The following is a 24,568-nucleotide window of genomic DNA, read 5'->3' as shown; positions in this document are numbered from 1 at the left end:
ATGATAGTTGGGAGATAGTGATATGACATTATTCATTATGGTAGCTTAAAGGAGGAGAGCTAACATTACTCATTATGGCAGCTGGGAGGAGGAGAGCTGACATTACTCATTATGACAGCTGGAAGGAGGAGAGCCGACATTACTCATTATGGCAGTTGGGAGGAGGAGAGCTGACATTACTCATTATGACAGCTGGAAGGAGGAGAGCCGACATTACTCATTATAGTAGCTGGGAGGAGGAGAGCTGATATTACTCATTATGGTAACTGATAATAGGAGAGCTGATGTTACTCATTATATCTGGAAGGAGGAGATCTGGCATTACTCATGATGCATAACAGGGAGAGGAGAGCTAGTGTTACTCAGAACCACAATTTATTGTTTGGTCTTGGCACGGGTTTTGCTATGTAATGTGATCTTGCATACTGTCATTTCACAACTGGCAGTTATGCTTATAATGGTTTGATTCTGCCACATGAACATACATTAATTAATTTGGTTATAGTGTCAAATGTGCAAATAGGAATTTAATTTTTTTGCAAATGTTCATTCACAAAATAAGTTATTGACTTGAACTGCAGGATTGTTTAGACTTATTCTGAATGTTTAATAGTATATACAATACATGTCTAATGTTCAGGTTAGTTTCTACAGATAAATACCATTACATAAATACTAAAGAACTTTGTTATATTTTATTTATTTAATATTTTATGGTGACTCAAAAGTTTGTTAAAGTAACATATTAAACTATTTTCATTATATTTAGATTGCTTAAAATATATTCTCATAAGAAATACTATGGTTATTATTCAACAACTTCTCAGAAGTGTCATTAAGATCTTGATAATTGACTTTCTGTTGCAATTGGCTGTAAAAGTAACATGTAAGATGCTGCACGTAAATGTCTACAGAATTCAACAAAATGAATATAAAGTATTATTTATGAGTTGTAAGGTGTACAGAGCCCTCTGTAAGCCAGGCCATCAAAAAGAGGTTCCATGGCATGAATTTTTTGTCGATTCACCATGACACAAATATGATTTACTGGGCACGTACAAACATGGTAGGTCTCATATCGTACCGTTGTTATGTGGCCGCAAAAATCCCATCTTCCACATTTTTCTAGCTGTAAAGGAAAGAGAGAGACCCATCAATGAGACATAATGTATATTTCTGTGTTGTTTTTTTTTGCATTTACTGACACAATTGAAAAGTTGAATCACATAAAGCAACACTTTTCTTGCTTTATATGCTTAGTGTGTATCTTGCATTTGAAAATACATATTTCTATAAAATTATTTTTTCCTTTCAAAACTTGATGACCAAAACTTGCTTTTTTATTACTAGTTTTGTTCATGCATAGTTTATAACTTTTGAAGAAGTGGAGATTGTTTCATTGAACTTTATGTATAATTTTTCTATATATAACTTTCCTAAAGTTTTTCACGTATATCTTGCATCACTGTTTAGTGTTTCTTCAAGCATATTTGAGTTGATCTTTTCTTTTATAGTGTTCATCATGACATATTGATTTAAACTCAACAAATCTGATTTTTCCTTTACAAAATCAGTATTTCCACATGCCATTTGATTTAAGCCAATATATTTAGTACGATAGTTCATTTGCACTATCTAGTGTTCTTCTTTTACTTCCTATACTAACTTGCTTATGAGCCTGGTTCTTTTTCTGTTGAACTGATATCTACCTCGCAGGTCTTTAAACACTGTTGAACTTAATAATTTTGTAACTTGAGTTTTGATCTCTAAAACTTACAGATGAACTGGAAGACTTGGTAAATAAAATGATTATATATATGTTCATATTTTTTTGTAGTTCATACACTTTTATTTTGTATTGAACAGTGTACTGGTTTTTTTCTTTTTTGCCAGGAGGTCAGAATAATATTCACCTCAGTATAAGCCATATAATTGTAACCAAGAATTGGGAGGAAAGATAAGTGACTGAAACATGTTTCAAAAGAAAAGGAATAATAGTGTATAAGACTGGGTCAGTAGAAGTAGGATTTCTTGTTACATCTTTAATTTGATAATAGCTCAAACTCATATTGTGTAAATTATTTCCAAAGATTCATAATGCAGGAATTGTTTTTAGAAATTATGAAATTTTTAGTATAATTTTTAAGTTTTACTTAATAAAGAATGGCTTCAGTTTCTGCAATAACAGAAATATGAGAGAGATAAAAGGGGATACAGTATCAAAGCATATCATTTAAGCTGTAGGATGAACATATTTAAACTCTTAACTAAATTAAAATAGAAAAACTGTTCTAAAACAATTAAGCTTAAAGCCAACTTGACCAGTTAGGCAAAGTAAACAAGGAAAAAAACAAAATTTGCAAGAGAGAGAGAGAAGAATGAAAAAATAAAGTGAGAATAACTGAGAAAAGTACATTGTATGAGTGTTGTGAATGCTGTCTTAATATTTGTCAAGAAACAAAATTCTTCCTTGCTTTACAAGTATGTTTATTGCACTAAGATTTTTTGTATTACCAATCACAGTTGTTCATGGAAAATGTACATCTAGCTTCTCAGAGCTAATTCTATCAAAACCTATTTGAGAAAGGATATTTGGTTGATCTTCATTGAGCATGTCATAGCAACTTAGAAAAGCTGGTGAGAGATTCTGCAGTATTAAAAGCTAGAAAAGTACAATTCTTTTCTTTTTAAGACTAATATTTTACCAAAAGCATAAACTATTAACCTTATCATGGATTTGTTATTTACATATTTGTAAATACTGAAATATGTGCTACCATTACAGAAAGGATACATATAAATGCCATTCTGAATCATATGAGCATTTGATTTTATTAAATCTGTTTATTTTCCTGATTAGTCATTCTTTTGACTTCCAGTGATATGTAGGCCAAACAAGTAGTTTTAACAATATCACAGAGATGAAACTGTCATTTGGTGAATTTCTGCCATTTCTGTTTTCAAACTAGCCATCCACACAATTTGTTTAAATCTGGTGGGGAAAAAAGGTTAAAGATTCTAAAATTATTTTCAGTCTTAAAAGTTATCTTGTATACATCTCATAAGTTATCATTTTACAATGATTCAAAGAATCTGGCAACATATTACAAAACAGGTTTTCTAGATCTAAATATATTAATGTTTAGCATATGTCATTCTTTTATAGACTGTCTAGGCACAGTATTCATGATGAGATTTAGTTGAATGGATGACAATTCCTTGTTGTAGAAATGCAAGTATAAATGATGATGTTTTGAAAGTCTTGTGCTTTTCATCTTTGGGTCAGTGTGAGTATAATGTTGTTTGTTTTTATAGTATTTTGGTGGACTGTGGGTGGCATGTTATCCATCAACCATATATACACTGACCTGAAGATGAGAGGCAGAAGACTTTTGAAACATTATCCTTTATATTTGTGTATCTACATCAGTGAGTTTTGTCCACTAAACTAAATTTCAGTATATGTCATGTTAAGTCAAAAGCTTGTCATTAAAAAAAAATCTAAAATTAGTGTTTTATTTCATTTAAATTTTATGAAATAGTGAGGAATATTTCAAATTAATTTCAAGTCATATATTATTTTCAATAATTTTCATAACATTAAAAGAAAAAAAATCAACAACCTTTGTGTCTAAAATTTAATGTATTATTTATCGTTACATTGTCATGCCTTTTTATTAGCCAGAATTTACTGAAAAAAATTATTTTCTCAATGAATTCAAATTCCAGCATGCCTCAGTTTTTTTTAGAGTTGAAAGCGCTGTAGGATAGACAGAGGTTCATCAATGAATATTTATAATCCATATCTACCTTTAAAAAAAATGTAATTTGTAAGTCTTTGGTCAATAATTTGCCCTAGTGGAAACTTCTTGTACAAATAATGCCTCATTATTTCATGAAATTACTAGTTTGTATTAAACTGGCTTAATAATTGCAATTATAAATACTTGTAACTAATGTCTGTTTAACTATTTCATGAAATTACTGGTTTATATATTAACTGGTCCATAATTTTGATAATTAGAACACGAGTTAAAGTGGCAAAGTTTCAGGGCTTACTGTTTATCACAGAAGTAAATAAGGTGAATATTTAGTGCAATAAAATGATCTAGAATGTATTAGAGAGTATGTAAGCCCAACTGATTTCTAGTGGCTTGGGTAGTCTCCAGAACCAGCTAAAAGTTTCATTTGTTGCTCACATCCATGTTATCATGTACAATAATAAAGTATCTTAATATGCATTATTCAAGTAATTCTTCTGTCACTACACATATGTATAAAAAATGAATGCTTGTTTTAAATACTGTTAAACTTTCTATACTTTCTACTGTTATGTGTTCAAATACCATGTTTTCAGTAGCTATCTTGAGAGGGATCATGGTTCAGCTCAGTATTCTGAGAAGGACTGTGTAGTATTTTTATTAAATTGTATCATATGTACCAAGTGAAAAAACACAAAATTAGTGAGTAATAAGTGTTGCAAATTCACCTGAAGTTAAAATACTCTTTCTTTGGTTCCTTGGAATGTAAATATTGAAGGCACATTTATGTGATTTTAAATGATACCTGAATTGCAGTATGATAACTTACCTCATCTCACATAATGGCTTTTTGTGACAACTAATGCCCTCTATATGTTCAAATTTTTGGTGTGCAGCTGAATCACTCTATACTGTAGAATCCAATTTTCACTTCTTGTTTTAGCACACTTCGGTAGAATATTTAAGTTCCTAGTGTTTCAATTACTATTTCTTTTACAATATTTGCCACTGTACAAAATCTTCCGTTTCTATGGATTCTGGCCATGGTATTTTAGTGAGGTGGTTTCAGCCTTCTTTAGCTATGAATTGAATCATATCATTCAGCCTGATATGTCTCTTGTACCAGGGCCAGATATTCCACTTCCTGGTATATGTGATTTAAATAATGACATTTTGGATGGCCTTTTGCCACTTATCTCTTTTGCTGTAAGTCAAGGGCTGAGCTTTTAAATGGTCCCACATTTTTTGTCAACCATTCTTTGACTTAATATTCTCTGATTGTTAATTTACCCTTCCTATACAGATTTCAGGGTCCATGCAGTTTAGTTCATAAGCCAATTACATTCATAACTCTGCATTCTTTTTCCTGGACTCTCAAACCTTTTGTCTTTTTCTCTCTCTCTCTAGCATCTGTCGGAATCAGTAGGAGTTCTTCTCAGTTAGGATGTTAAGTTGCTAGTCAGTTACTTTATCTGGGATACTATTCCCAGTTGTTTGTAATTAATTATTACAGCAGCTTTGACATCCTGTAATTATTCTACAACTGGATTGTTTCCATTGACCTTATTCATTCTGCAATAGAGTTTTTTTGTTTTTTTGTTCTTTACACCTTTTGGTGTGTTTATACTCCAAGAGTTTGGATGATCAACATGAATCTATCCAAACATCACTCTTATTCTTGTCCTTGGTGGTATCAAATCTTTTCTGCACTTTACCATTGGTTCTGACTTTGACTCCCTATCTTTTAGTGAAGTGGTCATGAACTTTGCTCATTCTCAGTGTTCATATAGTTTGTAGTTTTCTTCACCAACTGGATGGTTGGCTATCTTTGATTTTATCTCTTCAGGCATCTCATATTCATATGCTTTTTTTGTTTGGGGAAATCCACACATGTAAGTTGGCTTGTTTAATTGGATTAGTTCTTTTTGCCCTGACCCAATACCTCATCCTACTCAGGGTTTTCTTTTAGTGCTACTTTAGTCAGGCACAGCTTTTCTCCTTTTTGGTTGCATTTGGTGGAACTGATGGTTCTGAATCCTCTCCTTCATTCACTCTTAATGATGTCCAATTACTTTTGAGTACTAGGGGTTCCATGGAAGCCCTCCTTTCCTTGGGTCATGTCCCCTTGCATGACCTTCAGTGAAAATTGCATAATCTATGAAATCTTATTTGGGATCCCTTGTATTCCATTTTCAGTCTCCTTACCTCTCTAAACGTCATTTTTTTGGATGGCTGTACAGGGACATCACCATGGCTGGCATTCTTCTTTCATTGTCCCATGTTTTACTTCAGTTACAGTTACCTCCTTCTTTTCCATTGGAAACCTGCTTTCACTTGTGACCTTTACCCTTTTGATTTGCCAACTCATTCTGTTTGCTTATTCTTACTTGACTTCAGTTACCCATCCTATTTTCATTGTTTTCTCCCAGTGCATTGTCTTTTCTTATCTCTGGTTACTCTTTTCCACTGTGTGTATGTAGAGGTCTACCAAGCTAGCAGCTTGACTACACCATACATTTGTTTCATAAATTCTATAAATTTGGTCATATCCTTTTTCTCTGGGTACTCATTACTGCCCTATGCCATACTATATACTTCAACATTTAGAGAGTAAGTTTTCATTTATTTGTTTCTATTACAGTGGCCCTATGCTTTACATAGGATTCTGCTGTATGGCAAGTGATGCCTGTGTTATACTATTTGGCTGGGGAACTCCCTCACTACCACCTCTTGAAACTTTGTTTCTAAGTAGTGTAGTTTTAGATAGGAGTTGTATTAGCTACCAAAATCTGCAAATCTACTACTATATTCATCATTCAAGTATATTGCATCATAAATTTATCCATGACCATACCACTGATGGACTATCATTATTAAAGTGATAAAGGGAATAGAGCCCATCCCTCTGTTCTTGGTTGCATACTTTGGGTTTTGCCTGCTTTTTAAAATATGGTTCTGCAATCACCCATTGCACCTTTTTCACTCTTATGTTCCTTCAAACTCTCCACTGCCCTTTCTCTCACTGTATTCTTTGGAGATTAGGAGTTCTTACCACTTACCAGCTCTTAGCTGCTGTTGTGGTGGACCAGGGAGGCATCTCCTGATTGTGCTCAATCCCATTCACTTAAGAGTAGGGTGGTGGTGTTCTGCCAGCTTAAATGGCATGCACTATCATCCTACCATGGAACTCTCCTTCATGCTGCTGCCCTAATATTGGTTCCTGGGTGTGCTGATGTTGGTTGGAGTTTGACTAGCCATCCTAAGTCCTCATGTGTTTGAGCTGGGACCCTCCTCTTACTGTAAAATGAATGATACATTTCCAATGCCACATGTACTTATCAATGTTCAGCTGTCCAATTTCCAGGTAGTAGTATAGTGCATTTGCATGTATGCATATACTGAACTTGGTGTTAGAAATGAAAAACCCTCTTTCCCTTCTAATTCCTGTGTCTGAGATGAAAACAGTAGGGACCCTACTCCTACTGTGGACCAGAGGATTTATTCTTGGTGCTGCCTGGTTTTTTACTGTGGTCCAGAGGATTCATTCCTGGTGCTGCCCGGTTTTGGACTGAAGTTTATCCAATGATTACAGTCTGCCTTACCCTACCTACTGTACACCATCTGGTGCATTCAAGTTTCTTTTGGATGTGGTTCTTTTTCCACTCAGTTAAGGACATATTCATTGACAACGCAAGCAGAGCATTTCCCATCTATCCTCCTTACTTATGTTTCTTGCTTTTTGCCTAATCTGAAGTGAAAATTAAGTTCAATAGTATAGAAGGAATTGGCTTTGCTAGGAGGATGTGTTGCACTCCTATTAGTGGAGGATTATCACATACTAATTTGCATGTTACAAAGCAGCTGTCAAATTTGCAGACACCTGGATGTAGATAGAAATGTAAGGCTAGTAGTAAGCAAAAGTTTGCACATAAGGAGGGCATGCTATTTGTCAGGAAAAGCTGTTATGAGGTGGGAGGGAGTAAATATCTATCAGAAATACATCTTCAGTGTATGCAAATGCTAACATTTGAGACCTCCTCTCGTTCTACAATAATACATCTTTATTAACTTTATAGTTATATTCACAGAAGATTTTTTTCAAAGTTGAAAATGTAATTTAGAATGTAATTTTCTTAGCATGTGATATCTGTTGTTCTAACCAAGGTATTTGAATGAGCATGATTTTGGCTCTAATTGCTACTTTATTTTTATACATGTGACTCCACTTTCCTTTTATAAGTGAGTTCTTCCTGAACTCATATTGGCAAGTTTTTCTAGATTACTATGTTTGAGGTTTTCTTCAGCTCCAACAAGTTCAGGTCTTGCTGAGTCTTAACATTTTGATAATTCTCTTAAGAATTAGGTGGTGATTATTCTCATAACTTTGGTAATTGGTAATCAGTACCAGGACTTACATAATGCTTGTACTCTATACTGGTACTTATTGATTTGTTTTTCATTCAACTCACATACCATTCATTGTGTTGTCGGAAAGCATGTGACTTGGAAAATCTAAATATTCAACAGAATTTTTCAAATGAACCAGTAACTAAACATCATTAGTCCTTGTTGGTAAAAGATCATGAGAAATTATTTAGCAGTTTTGATATCAATCATTATTAAATTAATCAAGTAGTCTCATCTGGCTGTGATTTATATGATGAGCCAATCAAAATGGTACATTTTATTGGCAGGTTGGCATCCATCCATGATATTAGTGTATTTAATGTCTTTTTATCATTCTAAAGAACAGGAAGAATAAAAAAAAGGAGGTAAATTTACAGTTATGAAATTTTTAATATAGTTGTCTGTTTAATGTATATATTTATTTGTATGTATATATTTTTAATATAGTTGTCTGTTTAATGTATATATTTATTTGTCAGATCAATGGTTCTGTGTATTTTCTTTTGGTTTTAGTAAATTGTATTATAAATTACAGATATGAGAAAAATCTGTTATTACATGCATGTTTGAGTATGGCACATATTTGTTGAGAATTTCACTCCTACATGCAAATATAACATTTTCTTCATGCCTTTCTGTCTTTATAACTTGAATATTTTAACTGTGAAAATATATAAAAGGTACGTATTTCAAATTATTGTTTCCGTATAAAAATTAGATTTAAAGATTTATTTGAACTTACTTTTCTGCATCTCACTTGCCTATGTTTCTTACCTATAAAGTTACTAGAGAAGATGCTGGTAACAGTGTAATGTGAGTCTGACTTAAAAAAAAATAATATGGGAAATACAAATGGGAGCCATATTGAAATGAATTACCATTTGCTAACAAATATTTAAATATTTCTAATTAAAAAATGTCAGCTTGTATATACTTTTATTTTAAATAATTTAAAAAAAAACATTAAAAAAGTTTTAAGATTTATTGTCATAGCTTTTCTGGATATAATTTATGTTTTTCCTGATAAGGCATTACATTATAGGTATTTGTTTAATAATAACACAATACAAATTAGCATTTATGTTTATCCATTTCATTTTTTCAAGCTAATTCTGTTTAATTAAAAATATAAAGATTCATAAAGCAATAATGTATTTAAGAATAAGTTAAAAACCTTTTTTCTGTCTCTAAAAAACACTTTCAAAAATAAAATAAAAATACTATTGTATTTTTTCTGCCTAGGAATAGGTTTGCTAAAATCTGATTACTTCCATAAAGTTCTTTAATGCACTGATGATATCTGCTGTTTTCAGGAATTTAAATTGAAATTTTATTCATAGATATGATCTACTTTAAAATATTTAACACAAATTTATCCAAGCATAGAAGCCCAAAATTTGACCAAAAGATCAGTTCAAATGTTGTGTAAAAAATTCTCATCTCAATGAGAAACATTAACACTTAACTTTAATCAACTTTTTATGTACTTACTGGGATGCACCTGTAGTACTGGCGTTCTATTCTTCTTTCTTGTGGTGCCAGGGTGACATTGAAGTTGAGACGATCATAGTAGTGTTCCTTTGAGCAGTGGCAGTGTACCTCTACGTTATGGCTGATTATTTGTGCTGAATCTCTAACTCTCTCAGTCACCAATGCCAAGCTGTTTTCTGTACAGTTGTCTTGTTCACCCACTTTCCCACAAAACTGAGAAAAAAAAAGTGTAGTCTATATATATATATATATATAAAGCTTGGACAAGACATTTGACAATCCACATAATTAATTTTTTTTTTTCAGAAAATTGCACTTTTTTTATGCTCTCAGTTTTGTACATAAAAGATAAAGCATTAAATTTTCCTATTACTATAATCTCAAACAAACATACTTGGCTGACATGGGAGTATTTTATACCAAATTGTGTTCTCACTAGCCATAGAACTTTTATAGGGAGTAAGTGAACTACTAATCATTAAAAAATTTGCAAAACTATTTTTTGGCAGAAATTTAAGAGTTAATTTCTTCTAAATCATTTCCACATTTTTGTTTATCATCATTAACCTATATTAAAATTTTGAAGAACAATATTTTTTTTTGTATTTTAAGTTAGCGTATACATATAATGTGCTCTAAACAATAAATTAAAGAAATATACTTTGTGCTTGGATTTTAGTTCTTTTTAAACAAAAAAATGTAAATGGTAACGTTTTTTCCTAACTATGATAACATAAATTATAATGGTACATGTACATATACAACAGCTGCTACAGTTATCACTGTAAATATAACTTTTCAGAGTATAGTTTGAGATGTGACCAGGGGTTTGAAAGTTGTCTGCTTGAAATATGAATTAACCATATTATTGGCTTGCTAGTCTCGTTTTGCCAGTAGTGGTGGCATTTTATGATATTTTGTGAAGTACTGATTCAGTAACATTTTCTTGTTAACTGATTGATGATGTTATATCCAGTTTTTCTGTTAAGGAACTTGAATACTTAGAAGTGTTTTATCCAATTATGTGATTATAGAAACAAGTAAGTGACTTTCTATTAAATGTATTACTACAACCATGGAGGAAAGCAACCATAAATATCATTTAATACTACACTGGAAAAGTAGTAGTTTAAGAGAACACTTATGTTTATAGGATATATCTGTGGCATAGATTTAAATGTTTAATGAATGGCTTGCATTGCTCTGTGCTGCTGAGCTCTGGGTTTTAGTAATATATGTAACAGTATAAATTTGTAATACGTCTGCAATAATTTTATTTAGATGTAATCATATACAAAGATAAGAAATTTTAAGAAAAGGGTGGTTGTAATTTGAATAATGTTGTTTAACTGAAAAATCTACTGTAACTTATTTAAGTGGTTCATTACAGTGTTAGAACTTTAGTGTATAAATATTACATATCATTCTCTCCAAGCATATATTTTTTACCTACAAAGCTTTTCAATTTTTCCATGCTCTAATCTGGAACATCCTATGTTTAATTGAGGTAATTCAGCCTACTTTCTGTTGACTGTTTAGTCAAAGAAGTGATCTAATATTTTATAGAATTGCCTACCTGGACTACTCTCTGACTATCATACAAATCATAAATGTTTCTGCATTCTGGTGGTCATTTTCTGATGTATCAGCTGCAGAGTGAGTGTCTATTGTGATTGCAATTTTGGCAGTCTCAAGTGAGATTTGCTTCAGCCTTTGAGGGAAGAGTCCTGTTTATGATCTGAGAGTGTTAAAATTTGCTAAGAAGTTATCTGAGCATTTCTGTGTCTGCTGATCATATGCTGTTTTAACTAAGCAAAGTCATCACATATATTACTGATTTAAAGACAGTTATTTTGTTTCATTAGTTAATTCTGTTATATACTTTGTAATTGTTTGAACATTAGTCAATAAGCCTGTTGCCTTAGTGTTTTTATAGTGAAATAAAGTTGTTTATATTTATACTGACTTAAGCATCATATCTTGTCTGTCTCATTTTACATGGAATACATTAGTATCCCTGTTTTTCTTCCATATATTAAATTCTCAAACATTTAGTTTTTATGGAGAGCAGATAATTTGGTTTAATCTTGAAAATATTACAAAACTTAAAATGTATTATCAGGTGTTCATTCATACCTTTAGTTGGGCTCTTCTATTTATATACACAGTTTGGTCATCACCTTCACTCCATGTTATTGGACACTCTGACCTATCAGGGCATTTACAGAGCCGAATAGCCAATGGTGAGAGCCAGAACCGTTTATGCAGCACATTACATGCTCTGTTGGGATTTTCACACACGGGAAGGCTCCTTTCAGATGTTGCCTGGGCACGTTATAAACAGAAAATATCTTTTAAATACACACATTTTTCAAAGTGCTATATGATAATATGCAGACCATGTATACAGGGGATGGACAAAAATAAGTGGTCCCCCTTGAAAATGTTAATTTTTTATATCTCTTATTAGATAACAGAAAAATATGTAAAACTATATGTTTTTAGAACATTCAATGAGATCTGGTCAAGTATGATCTCAAATCTTAATTTTAACACTGGCTTTCTTAAATACCCAAACTTTTTATGATTTTAGTTACATTTTCTCACAAAAATCCTTGTGCACCAACTCTAGTTTCATTGATCTTATTCCAGTTATCCTACAGAATTATCAAACAAGTTTCTCTACAATTGTGAAGTCATTAAAAGATATCTTTGAAATAAGAGAATTGATGTTATAGAATGGCTAGGTCAACCACTGGATATCAATCCAATTAATGAAAGATCATAATCCAAACATGGAAGATAAACATTTTGAAGTACTCAATGAAGGATGGCAGTCATTAACTCAGGAATATCTACACAATCTTACTAAAAGCATACCACATTTATGTGAAGTAGTACTGAAATCCAAGGGACTGCTAACTAAATATTAACTTGTGAAATTGGTTTGTGTTATTTTTAGTGTAATTTTTACATCTGATGATTGCAGAGAAACTTCTTTACAACTAAAATCATGAAAAGCTCAGGTATGTATTTCTAAGATATCTTTTAATGACTTCACAACTATAGAGAAACTTGTTTTATCATTTTGTAGGCTAACTGGAATAAGTTCTATGAAACTACAGTCAGTGCACAAGGCTTTTTATGAGAAAATGTAACTAAAACCATAAAAAGTTTGGGTATTTAAGAAAGCTGGTGTTAATATTTCTAACCAGCACTTTCTTATTGAATTGACTTTATTATTACCAGGTAAGGCTTTTTGAAAGATTTTACAAACTTTATATTAAACTTTACATTATAACTTATCGTAACAGAAAGTGTAAGGACAAGAGACATGATGGTCCTACTGTACTATCCCGTCCACTAAAATATACTATTGAAAAAAGTATAAATAAAGAAAAAACTCAAAGCCAGCCTTTGTTCGTTAAACATTTATCAAGTCTTCCCTTCAGGCTGTTAATGATGAAATAGAAAATCCTTTTGAGAATTTTTCTTGTTTAATGGTAGTTCCAAAATATATGTGTAATGTCATTTAATTTTTAGTTTTAGTAACTATTACATTATTGAAGTTGCATGTAATTAATTGTGTCAGTTATTATGATTGAAGTGATGAACATTTTAACTTATGGATTTTTGACTTTTAATACCCATTATTTCTTTTTCTTCCCAGTTTTAGTTTTCCAAATAATTTTGTTTTAAGTGTTGTTTGATTTTATGCACTAGCTAACAAATGTAGTGTTGTACAATTGACTAAAATATGTAACATTTAACTGTTGAAAATTAGAAAATGTTACTCTTTATTTCTAACTTGTTTTATTCAGTCCTAAGAAACAAAGCATAATTTTTGGTTGTAGTTTCTCTCAAAACCTTCTTTTATAAATAAATTGTTCTTATTTTGTTTTCTCCCAACTGTACAAGTGTTTAAAGAATTAAACTAACCAAGTAATTCATGATGATAAGAAACCCACTAAATACATTTAAACTAACCAAAGTTTTGTACATTTTGTGTATCTTTTTTAACTTTTATCTTACATTATACATAGCTATGTATTAAGTCAGTTTTTTAATGTGTTATCTCTTTGATATGAATAAATTGTTTACCAAAAATTGAAGTTAAAATGGTTGATTTTAATTTGTGGATAATATAATTTTTTTTGAAATTGGTTAAAATAAACTCTTTTAATGGCAATGGTTATTTCATAGAATTAGCTTACCCCATTTCCATAGCTTACATAAGACTCCTGGTTGGATGTTCCTCTCACTAAGCAGTAAATAAAATAAGTCAGAATAACAAAATCTGTGTAAGGTTTCATCTGAAACTTTTGAAATATGACTTGTGTAAAATGGCTGCTTACTGTTTATTTAGAGTGGACTGAACTATTATTTCAGTATCTTGGGTGGGAGGAAGAGGCGGGTAAGAATATATTTTGCTCTCTGTAATTTTGTTGAAGCAAACCAGATGTACAGTATACATGTGTAGGGAGTAAAGGTCCTTTAATTATGTAGGAAGCCATTCATTTACAGTATATGTAGAGAACTCAGAGTAATGCATGAGTGATTGTAAAAGATACTGAAAACTATGAGAGAAAAGTGTTTGTCTCTGTATTTATTTGACATAATAAAAAGCACATGAACCTTTAGGTCAAGCTGAAGATTTGTGTTATGTACAAGATCAATATCAGGCAAACTGTGACACATGAATATAGAAAGTTTGTTTAAAAAACTAATTGTTATTGAAATATATATATTTTTTGGACTGTGATGTTTTGCAAATGCATCACACAGGAAATTAGAACAAAAGTCACCCTTTCAAATATATATTGTTTATGGAGGTACAAGTTCTTATGTTGAAATATACAAGAATATTTTCAGTAAAATTTGTGATTCACCTATAAATTAAAAAAACAAAAAACTTAGCTATTATGTATGCTGAAAAGTGAGTTTTGTTTCTTTTTCATATTTATAAACAGTTATTCAGAGTTATTAATGTTGTAAAAGTATTAATATTCAGTTTTTGAAGTGACGTGTTATTTTTATCCATCATTTGTTTTCTCGTTTGAACTATGAAAGTGCATATTTCATAGTACCATAACTGAAACTACATCTTTAGAGATGCTTAATCTTTAAAAGATACATGATTTTTTTTTTTTTCACTAATGCAAATGACAACCAATGTGTATAAATATTATTTGGAAGCATTTAGATTTAATGGAAACAAAGTGAATTTTTAGGAAATGTTTTGTTCAAATGCTACTACACAAAAGCTATTTCTAAATTATTCAGAATGTTTAAAAATAATTATGGAAAGAAATGCTTTTGTACTGAATAATTCTGTAAAGCAAAGTTATTTGTCATAGAGTGAGATATAAAATATGAGGTTTGAGTTAACTACTTTAAACTGATTTCATTGAGTTAATTTTAATGTGAATTAGATTTTAGATAACTACTGAACCTTTTTTCTGAGTCTGTGAGATGATTTACCTAATGTTTGATTATTTATTTGAAATGTAGTTAATGTATGTTTTTTTTATAGAGAGAAACAAACAAAAACTAATTATATATGTCAGTTCTTGAAATTAGCAGTGGCTAGTTGGCATAAAGCCAGTGGTTCTAGTGTGTAGTATAAATCATCAAGGTTCCATGACTTGAAATAAGCTGTGGCTAGCTGGCATAAAGCCAGTGTTTTCTAGATTTTACTCAGAAATAATCTAGGAACACTGGCATTTTTTTAGTGGATACTCCTAGGACATTATGAATATTTATATCAGTTGTAAAGAAAAGCCAAATTTCATAAACAAAAGTTGGCTACTAGCACAACATTTATAGAAAAACCATTCATGGAAAATTTATCAAAAAGCTTTTACTTTACTTTTTTTGTGTATCATTTCAGTGCATTTTTATTTGAATTCCAAAGCTTGGAATAAGAAGTAAAAACAGCTGTATATTAGTTTTCTTTATATTTCATTTTTTTCATATTAGGATATGGTTATTATTATTACAAATATAGATGGTATACTTTAATAGTCTATTCATATATACAGAACTGAAAATGTGATGTTTTCTGAAAACGTGCATCAATTTGCTAATTATACCTGCTAAGAGCACGCTTCTCATAAACTGTATTTCTCGCATTTTGGTTTTTGTAAACTGTTGTGGCTGGCACTTTCACAGGTAACTACAAGCTTTTGCCAGTGGCCAAGAAAAGTTAGCTTCAAGATTTGCTGTATATCTAGTTATGCTTAATATTATTAAAGAATTATTACCATGGAATTAAAATCCTGAAGACTCTGCACATGAATCTAATTTACTTTTTAAACACATTTCTTTTAAACTATTTGTGGATTTGTTTCTTTGTTAGTTGCAGGAAATGTAATATACGAGTTACATAAAAACATGTAATCAAAGGTACAATCAATATTACAATAAATCCCACTAAGCAAAAGTCTCTCCTTTTTTTATCAATTTTTTGCATGAAAAGTCAGTGATTTCATATATTTTTTCTAGTGAGTTTTTTGTTTTTTTCTTTTTCCCATTGAGTGTCAAAACTGGTTAAAACATAAAATAACTCAATGTAATGACATATGTGAAGTTCACTGCCACTAAGGCATGGTATGAAAACAAACTAATTGTTTTGAGGGTTAAGCTAAAGACATGTTATTGAGAAAATAAAATTACTAACTTTTCTTTAATGTCACAAGATAAATAACACTTATTAAAATTTCCATTTTATTCTGTACAACTGAATCTTTGAAATTTTAATTGTGTCTTCTTCTGTCTGTATTATATAACATATTATAAAATACTGCTTAAACAAAATGAGAGAATTATAAAGAGAATGTGACTGCATAATTCCAGACATTTCTGTGATACAGTAATTGTGTATCACACTGTGGACTACTGCTAGGAAAGTATTAACTAACAGGAAGTTCTTTTATCTTCTTAGGTAATGGAAGCAACCAAAGCCATGATGCGCTGCCATTTATGGGAGAAACTGAAAGTAACGCTGGATAATGAAGCCTACATTTTGCCTAAGCAGTGGTTAACCCCTCTTTGTCAACAGGCTATAAAAGAAGCTATAGAGAGTCAGATGTTATGGGAAGTGTAACTGAATACGTTGAAGATTTCCTTAACATGTTATGTGTAGTTTTCATTAAAGGCCATCATAATTTAAATTTTTATTTAAACATTAATTTCTCATTGCTAACAATAGAAAAAATTAATAAACATTACCATAAATACAGTAACAGCAATTATCTATAGTCCAAAAACTGATGTTTTCAAGTCTCCAAGCTAAACAAGAGTGAAGCAGTTATAAACAATTTGTACCTGTAATATTTGTGAAAGTGTTGGAGTATGTTGCTCTAAAATGAACTTTTGTTCTTACACTTGATTTCTCCATTTTTTTTAACTAAATTTTAAAACCTTAAAATCAAAACATTAAAGCAAAAGCATTTAGTCATATAATAGATATGGCCAAAACTTTCAGTGCTATTTTCTTAGCTGTTGGCTCTAAACTAATTGTATAAGGTATGTTAATGTGATAGTGCATTGAAGTTTACCTGTATAATGCTTATGTATACAATAAGCATTTTGTATTGTGAACAAAACCAACATATGTTCATGAATTACTTAACACTAGTTATCAAGAGTTTTGTGTATATTGCATGTAATTTGATGTGGATATTTAAGTTTTATGTAATTTACATACAAGAAAAATAATTATTTGTGTACAAAACTAACAAGCCTGCTGAAGATAGACATCTTTTGAATTATTAAAGATAACAGTCCTTTCAGTATATTATTAAACAACAGTTATATGTATACATTTATATAATATTCCATATCCTTAAAAAGAAATGTAAATTTGTACTTACCATTATTTAGTTTTTATTAGAATGTGTTATTGTATTCCATTTTACTTTGCTGCGATATTAATATAGTACTTTGGTGTTTATGTATGCAGTACTATGTGGTTTCTTGCTTAAGCTATGAAAAAAGAAATAATCTTTTCTGATCTCATGACACCTTGAAGCAGAAAAGTAATATTTGTTAGAAGTATCTCATTCTTTGACACAGTTAAACATGGTTTAATCTGCTACCATAGACTTAACTAAAGCCTTATTTACAATTGAAATAAAAAGCATTTTATTATTGTAAACTAATGAAACTACCTTTGCAAATAATAGAATATTAATTTTCTGAAATGAAATAAGCAATTTCACTCTGCTAGATTTACTGCTTGAAGCTCAGGTTAAGAAGTAAAAATATCAGAATGTCCAATAATGTCTTACATTCTAAATTTTGTAATATATCAACACTTTTTTTTTATATTTCATTATCATAGTTTTCAGAAATGAAAAAAAAGTCATCTTTAAAAGTTAACAAGTTGATTCATAAAAATAACTACTTGGTGATTTTGTGATGTTATAATAGAGCTACAGGCTGTAACATTTGGAGCAGTAAAGTGTACCATTACATATGAACTACATCTTTAAAGCTAATTAAATTAAACAACAAACTTCAACCCAACTTTGTCATACAGATCATTGGCTGAAAATAGTTTTGTTTTTTTTAGTAACCTCATGATGCTGAAAAAAACAATGTTATTAGGATGTTATAACATTACTATTTTTAACATCAAGTGTTTTGAGTTATGTAACAGTACAAAGAAATTGTATTTTTATTTACTTCAATTACTTTTACATATAGCTTTCATGAAATAGCTAAAATAAAAAGGGCTTTTTATTTTATAGAGTTATAAAAAAAATTTTATATTTTCTGTGCTACACACATAAAGTTGTAAATGCTTCATTTTAGTCTTACTCATTACGTGTAAACTGAACTGTTTTCAATATTTGAAAAAACTTGTATTATAATACCAAGTATTTAAAAAATCAGTCATTTGCTTTGATTATTTTGATTAATAAAATATTTGTGAATATTCTTTGAGTCATAAAAAAATTTGTCATAGTTTCTTTTAGTTATAAGATTGAGGTGAAAAATATCTCTTCTTTTTATTCTGCAGCATTTTTAGAAATGAGTGAAATATTATGTCAGATTAATATATCATGTAAAATCATCTGTGTGACTGAATGTTTTATTCTAGTATTATGTTTATTCTGAAAAAACTTTTCACTGCCTCACACCTGTGATCTATGTACCATGTGTTCAGTATCTTTGAACATTAAGGTATTTTTAGATATTACCCAATACAGTGTTGCTGTAATTTTTCATATCTTAAGTGAAAGGTCCAGAACTGTGCAGAAAGTTATTCTAGTTAATATAATGACCATTAGATTTATTACATAGAATGTAGATATGTGAACTAATATAGTGAGCATGTCTACTTTTTAATGTCACAATATGTTGACAGTGTTTGCCATATATCCTACAGTAAAGTAGAATCTGGTTTAATTTTAATATATCCCACTGGTTTACAAGTAGCCTGCAAAGGGTTATTGTTTTATGTATATTATCTAAAACTGGCCATTCAGGGGAAAGATATGAAATTGACCCATAACAATGAAGTCCATGGTTGTAAATATTAATGGTAGAATTTTTCACTGTCTAGAAATTTGTATTCTTCCACTATCAGTATCATTTTGTCAGAATCTGTGGAAGTCATTTCCATCTATTTGTAATTTTATCAACTTGAATATTTTTTTTGTAAAATATATCAGATTTTACTCTTCTGATTCATGTAAGTTTTGTCAGACTGTGGCTTAATCTGCATATAAACTGAGTAGAGTGGTTGTCTGCCCTCTATTTTTGTGTATAAGTCTGCTGAAGTTTTGTTAGTCAGAATTTTTTGTTCTAAGTATTATATTTTTTTTATTTTTTAAGTCCTTCTAGACTGCCTAGCATCCTTTATTTTGATCCAAAATAAAAAAAATATGTCAAACCTAACCAAAGTTTTTCTAAAATTTGAAATGTGCATGATGGAACTTATCTGTACAAAAAAGAAAAACGGTTGATAGACAGTTGGATCTAACTGAAAGCTTAAAAGCTTTTATTTGAGTTGTTATATAAGAAAAGTTTATTCCAGCTAAAAAACATCCATTTTAGTTGTTGCAGAAAGAATGTTAGATCCAATGAAAAACATCCTTTTGAGTTGCTCTAGAAGGAAAGTTCATTCCAACTGAAAAGTGTCCTTTTGAATTCTTGCAGAAGTAAAATTTATAATTTATGAATATAAAAAATTTTTTCAAACCTGATATCAGTATTTCAGAAATATTAAAGTAATAAAACTTGTGTATAATCATTTGATTTTTTAGGGCATGATTTGTTTATCAGGAGAAATATGAGATACAACTAATGAGTCATCTTTAAAGGTGACATAAGTAATGATGATGTTTCAACTTTGATGAATTAATAATGTTTGGACTGAGTTTAATTGTCAGTGTTTCAGGTGTGCTCAGTTGACAATTTTTCAACCCTCTTCAGTGACTTTTGTTACTAATCAAGTATAAGCTGTCAAATTCATAAACAATATTGTTTATTGAAATAAAATTCTATTTATTTTCATAGCACATGAACACCACTGGCATATAACATGTTTCAGTTAGTGCAAAAAGATTAAGTTTTTTTTTCAAATATTAACATAATTTTTAGGAATATTAAAAAATTGCTTTTAAGTTAAAATATGTAAATAATTGGTTTTGATAGTGTAATTATCCTTGTTCATAACTGATAAATATATTAACTTAATCTGGAAGGTGGAAGTGAAAATTTAAGTTGAAATTATTGTTACCTTTTAGGATCAATTGACTATTTAGTATCTAGTATAATTCTTTTGAACTGAGCAGCAGAAACACACCAGTTAAGTGAATTATATCTAACAGTTATGTTTTCATCTATACTGTTATCTTTTATGTAATGTTAAAATAACACTCTTGGAAGAGTTGATACAATACTGTGTTGTTGGATTTGTCAGTCATGTCTCAGTATGTTTTTTGGAGAATATTAAAATATGCACTTATATTGTCTTATTAAGAATATTTAGTTTGAGTAAAGCTATCAACATTATGTAGTAGCTAACATGTTTCTTTTTCAATTAGCTATGTTTTCCAAAGTGAATGGATATAGCAAAAAAAGTATATATCTGTATCAAAAGAACAATAATTAATATTAACCAGTTGGCAGATTTATATAGACACACATATACAATAACCCAATAAGCTAAGAAAAAAAACAAACTTGATGAAACCTTTTGGGGGCTTCTGTACTTCCAACAAAAACACTATGGGATTTTGGTGTTTGAATAAAACAATTTAGTAAAATTTGTGTTTGAAATAAACAAGCATAATGAGGATTGTGGTGTTTGCTTTAGCTCTTAGAAGTACCTAGCATAAATAAAGTTGTAAATTAAAGAACATTTTAAAGTTAGAACACTACTACAACAGCAAATTATATTTTAATGTTTTAGTTGTTTTAGATGCTTTAATGTAAACATATTTAATGTAAAAATTGAAATATGAAACTTGATGTTGAAGTTGTTGAGGTGTTTACCTGTTAAAGTCATATTCTTTTTTCTATCATATTGTTTCATTGGTATTTTCACATGCAAGTTAGTTTTTTTTATATCAAAATAAATAAAAGATAAAGCACATTCAGCAATGTAGGTTGCCCTACATAGATTCTACATCTTTATTTTTCCACCTTTTTTTAATTCCTTTTTGCAGCTACCAGGTTATTTTTTTAGTTGCAAAATACGTTTCACTGAAATTTTGGCTTAGAAACTGAAATGTTCAGCTGAAGGAACTTCAAGATTTGATTAGAGGAGTTGACCTCTATACAGATTTGCATTAAAACTAGGGTTAACATGTTATGTGAAAAAAGTCAGATGACTCTTGGACATGATTAAAAGTAACATATAATATTGAATCTCACAACTGTCTTCCATTATTTAGTTTAATGTTTATAATAATTAAATATAAAAAGGAAAATAATATACATTTTGTTCATGGGTGATTATAAGGTGGGTGTATGTATAAATTACTTGGAACCTTGATAAATGGTTGTTCTTGTGCATTGTATTAGCATTGTTCCTTACTGAAATTTCATCCTTCGTTCCAAGCCAAACAAGACATTTGCAGAAAACAATATGGTACATGTTTGTTTATTAAATTAGACTTCTGGAATCTAATTAACTGAAGACTTGTTTCAGGCATGAAAAGTGTTTTGTTTTTTTCAGAATTTTATCAAGTAAATAAAGCAAAAACATATTTGAAATAAATTATTTCAAAACGTTTAAACTTTATTTTATCAAGTATATTTCAAGAGTATGGAGCTGATGTCAGAACAACATCATAGTTATTAAAATGCAGGTTTAAGTATTTAAAAATAAGCCTTAATACAATAGAATGCATAATGTAACTCATACTACACTAAAATATGTAATAGTAATCTAATTTCAATGACACAACAGTAGAAAAGTTAGAGTGATGAAACAGCTCTATGTAAATTGTTTATATTTAGGTTTATTATTAGTAGTATCTTTCCAACAAGTTGTGAATTACTATAAATTTTGTAATTGAATGTGATAGTTCTAAGTAGCTAAACCATTCATATCTGCCCAAGAATCAGCTCATGTGAAAACATATAACTGTTTGATTGAAGAAGGAAAAAGTTGAGTTTAATTTGATATTAAATCTGCATGTCATTGATGTTTATTGTGATGGATAGCAGTAAAATCTTTTCATCTTTGTTTAAAATGTAAATATTTCTTTTGTGTATAATATGTGTGAAAGGTTTTCAAGATCTTTATTTTTCTTCTGTTTGTATATAGCCTTTTGTTTTTTCAGTCTGAGCATGTGAGCCAAGAGTAATTTAAATTATTTGAGAATAACAACTCAGTATGGCTGTAACTATAATATTGAATTGTTGTATCACTTTCATTTGTTGCATCTTTATGGGGAATAAAGTGAACCTTCAAATGACAAACAATGAAAGAACTCTATGTTTTTCAGGTCTATTGGAACTTATTTTTAAATTGCTAAATATGCAAGACATCTGTTAAAAGCCTGTTTTCACATCTCCATCTATTGATCCAACATAATACTATATCATATCATAATTGCAAGATAATCAAGTATCAAAGCCATATTTACTGAAGTTGTAACTTTTGTTTTATTTATTGCATTGATTTTTTAACAAATGTTTCTGAATAGGTAAATAATTTTGAAAATAGCTTCAAAACAGTGAGATCTTAAGAAAATAGACATTTTGCCTTTTATATTTGGAACACAAACCAAGTTGTTTAGTGGTATGTATAATATTACCAATACTTTATTGTAAAATTAAAATATGTATTTTAATTTCTTATGCAAATTAAGGTTAGTGTCTAATTTACAAGAAATAACTATAAATTTAGTTAGATCACTGCAGTAAGTAATATATCCAGAATATTTTTTTTTGTAAGAAGTCACAAACTTTAGATTAACAATGCTGATACATAATGTTCCTCAATATATTTATTTTTTGAAATATATGTAAGATGTACTTAGTATTAATGCATTAAAATTTTGAATGAGGAAACAATTTATACATGTATGGCAGAATTGAAACAACACAAGAAGCTTTAGAAGCAGGAACAGACAGTAAATTGTATGATGATAATACTATCCATAACAATTGATATAAAATGGACAGTTTTGTATGGCTGGTATTTTCTTGAAAAGCACATAACTTCAACAGGTGAGAATTCATAATGTCGGAGGCAAAGGGAACTCTATTCTTTTATTTGTTTTCTTGGGTAAACAAGAATTTTATGTAAACATATTTTCAGTAACTATCAAATTTTTTTAGTTGTATTAAACTGCAAAGTTTTGTACTACTTTCCTATCATTATTTTAGAAGTACATTAGTGTTAGTTTCAGAGTCAAATGATCATCTGTTAAGTGTAAAGTTTAAATATTGAAAATTTTGTTTAGACACTATTGTTGATATTTCATCCATCTTGCAATGCCATTTAAAGTTTAGTTATTTTTTTATTGTTTGTGTATTATATATTTTTGTGATTCTTTGGTTATATTGCATTTGTCAACAAAATTATGATTTATGCTTTCATAATTTACCAAACTGTATTATCAGGAATGTAAATTTGTAATTATCATTTTATTATGCTTAGGCTCTGGTGGTTTTGTTTACATAATCTCATGGACTTAAACTCTCAGTGGTTTTTATCATGTTGGAATGAAGAAATCATTTCAGAAATGACATTTCTTATTTAGTATAATAAAAATGTGGTTGCCTGCAGGGCTCATTTTAAGAATATACAAGTGTATTAGTAAACTTCCAATAAAGTAGCTTGGACTTGATATTGTGTCTGGTAAAAAGAAAAATGTTTTCCATTTTGTCTTTGTCTCTTTATTTGTCACTGATTTCACCATGATGGACAGAGGTAGTGCACATAACCTATTGTGTAACTTTGCACTAAAACAAATTCCTACAGCCATATTTATTTTAGGTTCATTGTTTGTCTCTTTGTTTGTTTATTTCTAAACTAACATCTGCATCAAGATATAAATTTCATCTTATATATATTTTATTTTAATGAACAATATTCAAATCTCCAAGGAAGAGCCAAGCCATCAGTACCAGATGCAGATAATGAATGTTCTAATATTGGAAAGTAAGATTCAGTATTACCACAGACATAAAACTGAATATCTTTACAGTTAATGGACAATGGAGTTGTTTGTTACTATTAGCAATAGAATATTATTTTTGGACAACATGGAACCTATTGGTTCATCTTAGATTTCCATCCTCTGAACTAAACTAAAACTTAAAAATTTAGAAAAAAATTTTAATGCTAACCTTTATTCATATACTTATCGAGCTTTCTCTTAAACTCTCTAAAATTTACACTCTCCACAACATCCAAAGGTCAACCACCCTGTTATAAA

General features: G+C 29.8%; 2 protein-coding genes across 8 annotated transcripts in view; one reads left to right on the top strand and one right to left on the bottom strand.

The window, feature by feature from the left end:
• The window catches only part of LOC143238212 (uncharacterized), a 74,969-nt gene extending 50,968 nt beyond the window's left edge, over positions 1–24,001 (top strand). For 4 of the 5 annotated variants that reach the window (XM_076478246.1, XM_076478243.1, XM_076478244.1 and 1 more), the window contains one exon: positions 16,603–24,001. In XM_076478246.1, the coding sequence (XP_076334361.1) occupies positions 16,603–16,764 (162 nt within the window). In that variant the 3' untranslated portion in view covers positions 16,765–24,001. Of the gene's footprint in view, positions 1–3,315; positions 3,430–16,602 lie in introns of all 5 variants that reach the window. The other variant, XR_013020459.1, reaches the window with a different exon arrangement.
• On the bottom strand, positions 584–14,075 carry LOC143238214 (U-scoloptoxin(11)-Sm2a-like). 3 transcript variants are annotated; one of them, XM_076478252.1, is made up of 4 exons: positions 13,892–14,075; positions 11,796–11,984; positions 9,660–9,872; positions 584–1,129 (listed from the first exon to the last, which is right to left on the bottom strand). In XM_076478252.1, exons 1-4 carry the CDS (start codon positions 13,970–13,972, stop codon positions 944–946), a joined length of 669 nt encoding a protein of 222 aa, XP_076334367.1. In that variant the 5' UTR covers positions 13,973–14,075; the 3' UTR covers positions 584–943. The 3 variants fall into 3 exon arrangements, with proteins under 3 accessions (XP_076334367.1, XP_076334366.1, XP_076334368.1); XM_076478251.1 differs by having other exon boundaries at positions 13,874–14,069; XM_076478253.1 differs by having other exon boundaries at positions 584–2,992; positions 13,874–14,065.
• Positions 24,002–24,568: the final 567 nt, after the last annotated feature.

The sequence above is a fragment of the Tachypleus tridentatus genome, chromosome 13 (assembly GCF_004210375.1).
Source record: "Tachypleus tridentatus isolate NWPU-2018 chromosome 13, ASM421037v1, whole genome shotgun sequence".
NCBI classification, from domain to species: Eukaryota; Metazoa; Arthropoda; class Merostomata; order Xiphosura; family Limulidae; genus Tachypleus; species Tachypleus tridentatus.
The sequence above is the reverse complement of the archived record's forward strand: the minus strand, read 5'-3'. Positions and strand labels throughout refer to the sequence as shown.

What these genes read in the sequence shown, in the direction of transcription:
- LOC143238214 (XM_076478251.1), bottom strand. Translation starts at nt 13,972, where the DNA reads ATGAAACCTTACACAGATTTTGTTATTCTGACTTATTTTATTTACTGC. An exon ending in ATAGAAGAGCCCAACTAAAG is followed by an intron (nt 9,873 to 11,795) that starts GTATGAATGAAC and finishes TTTTTTTCTCAG; the next exon opens with TTTTGTGGGAAAGTGGGTGA. An exon ending in AGTACTACAGGTGCATCCCA is followed by an intron (nt 1,130 to 9,659) that starts GTAAGTACATAA and finishes TTTCCTTTACAG; the next exon opens with CTAGAAAAATGTGGAAGATG.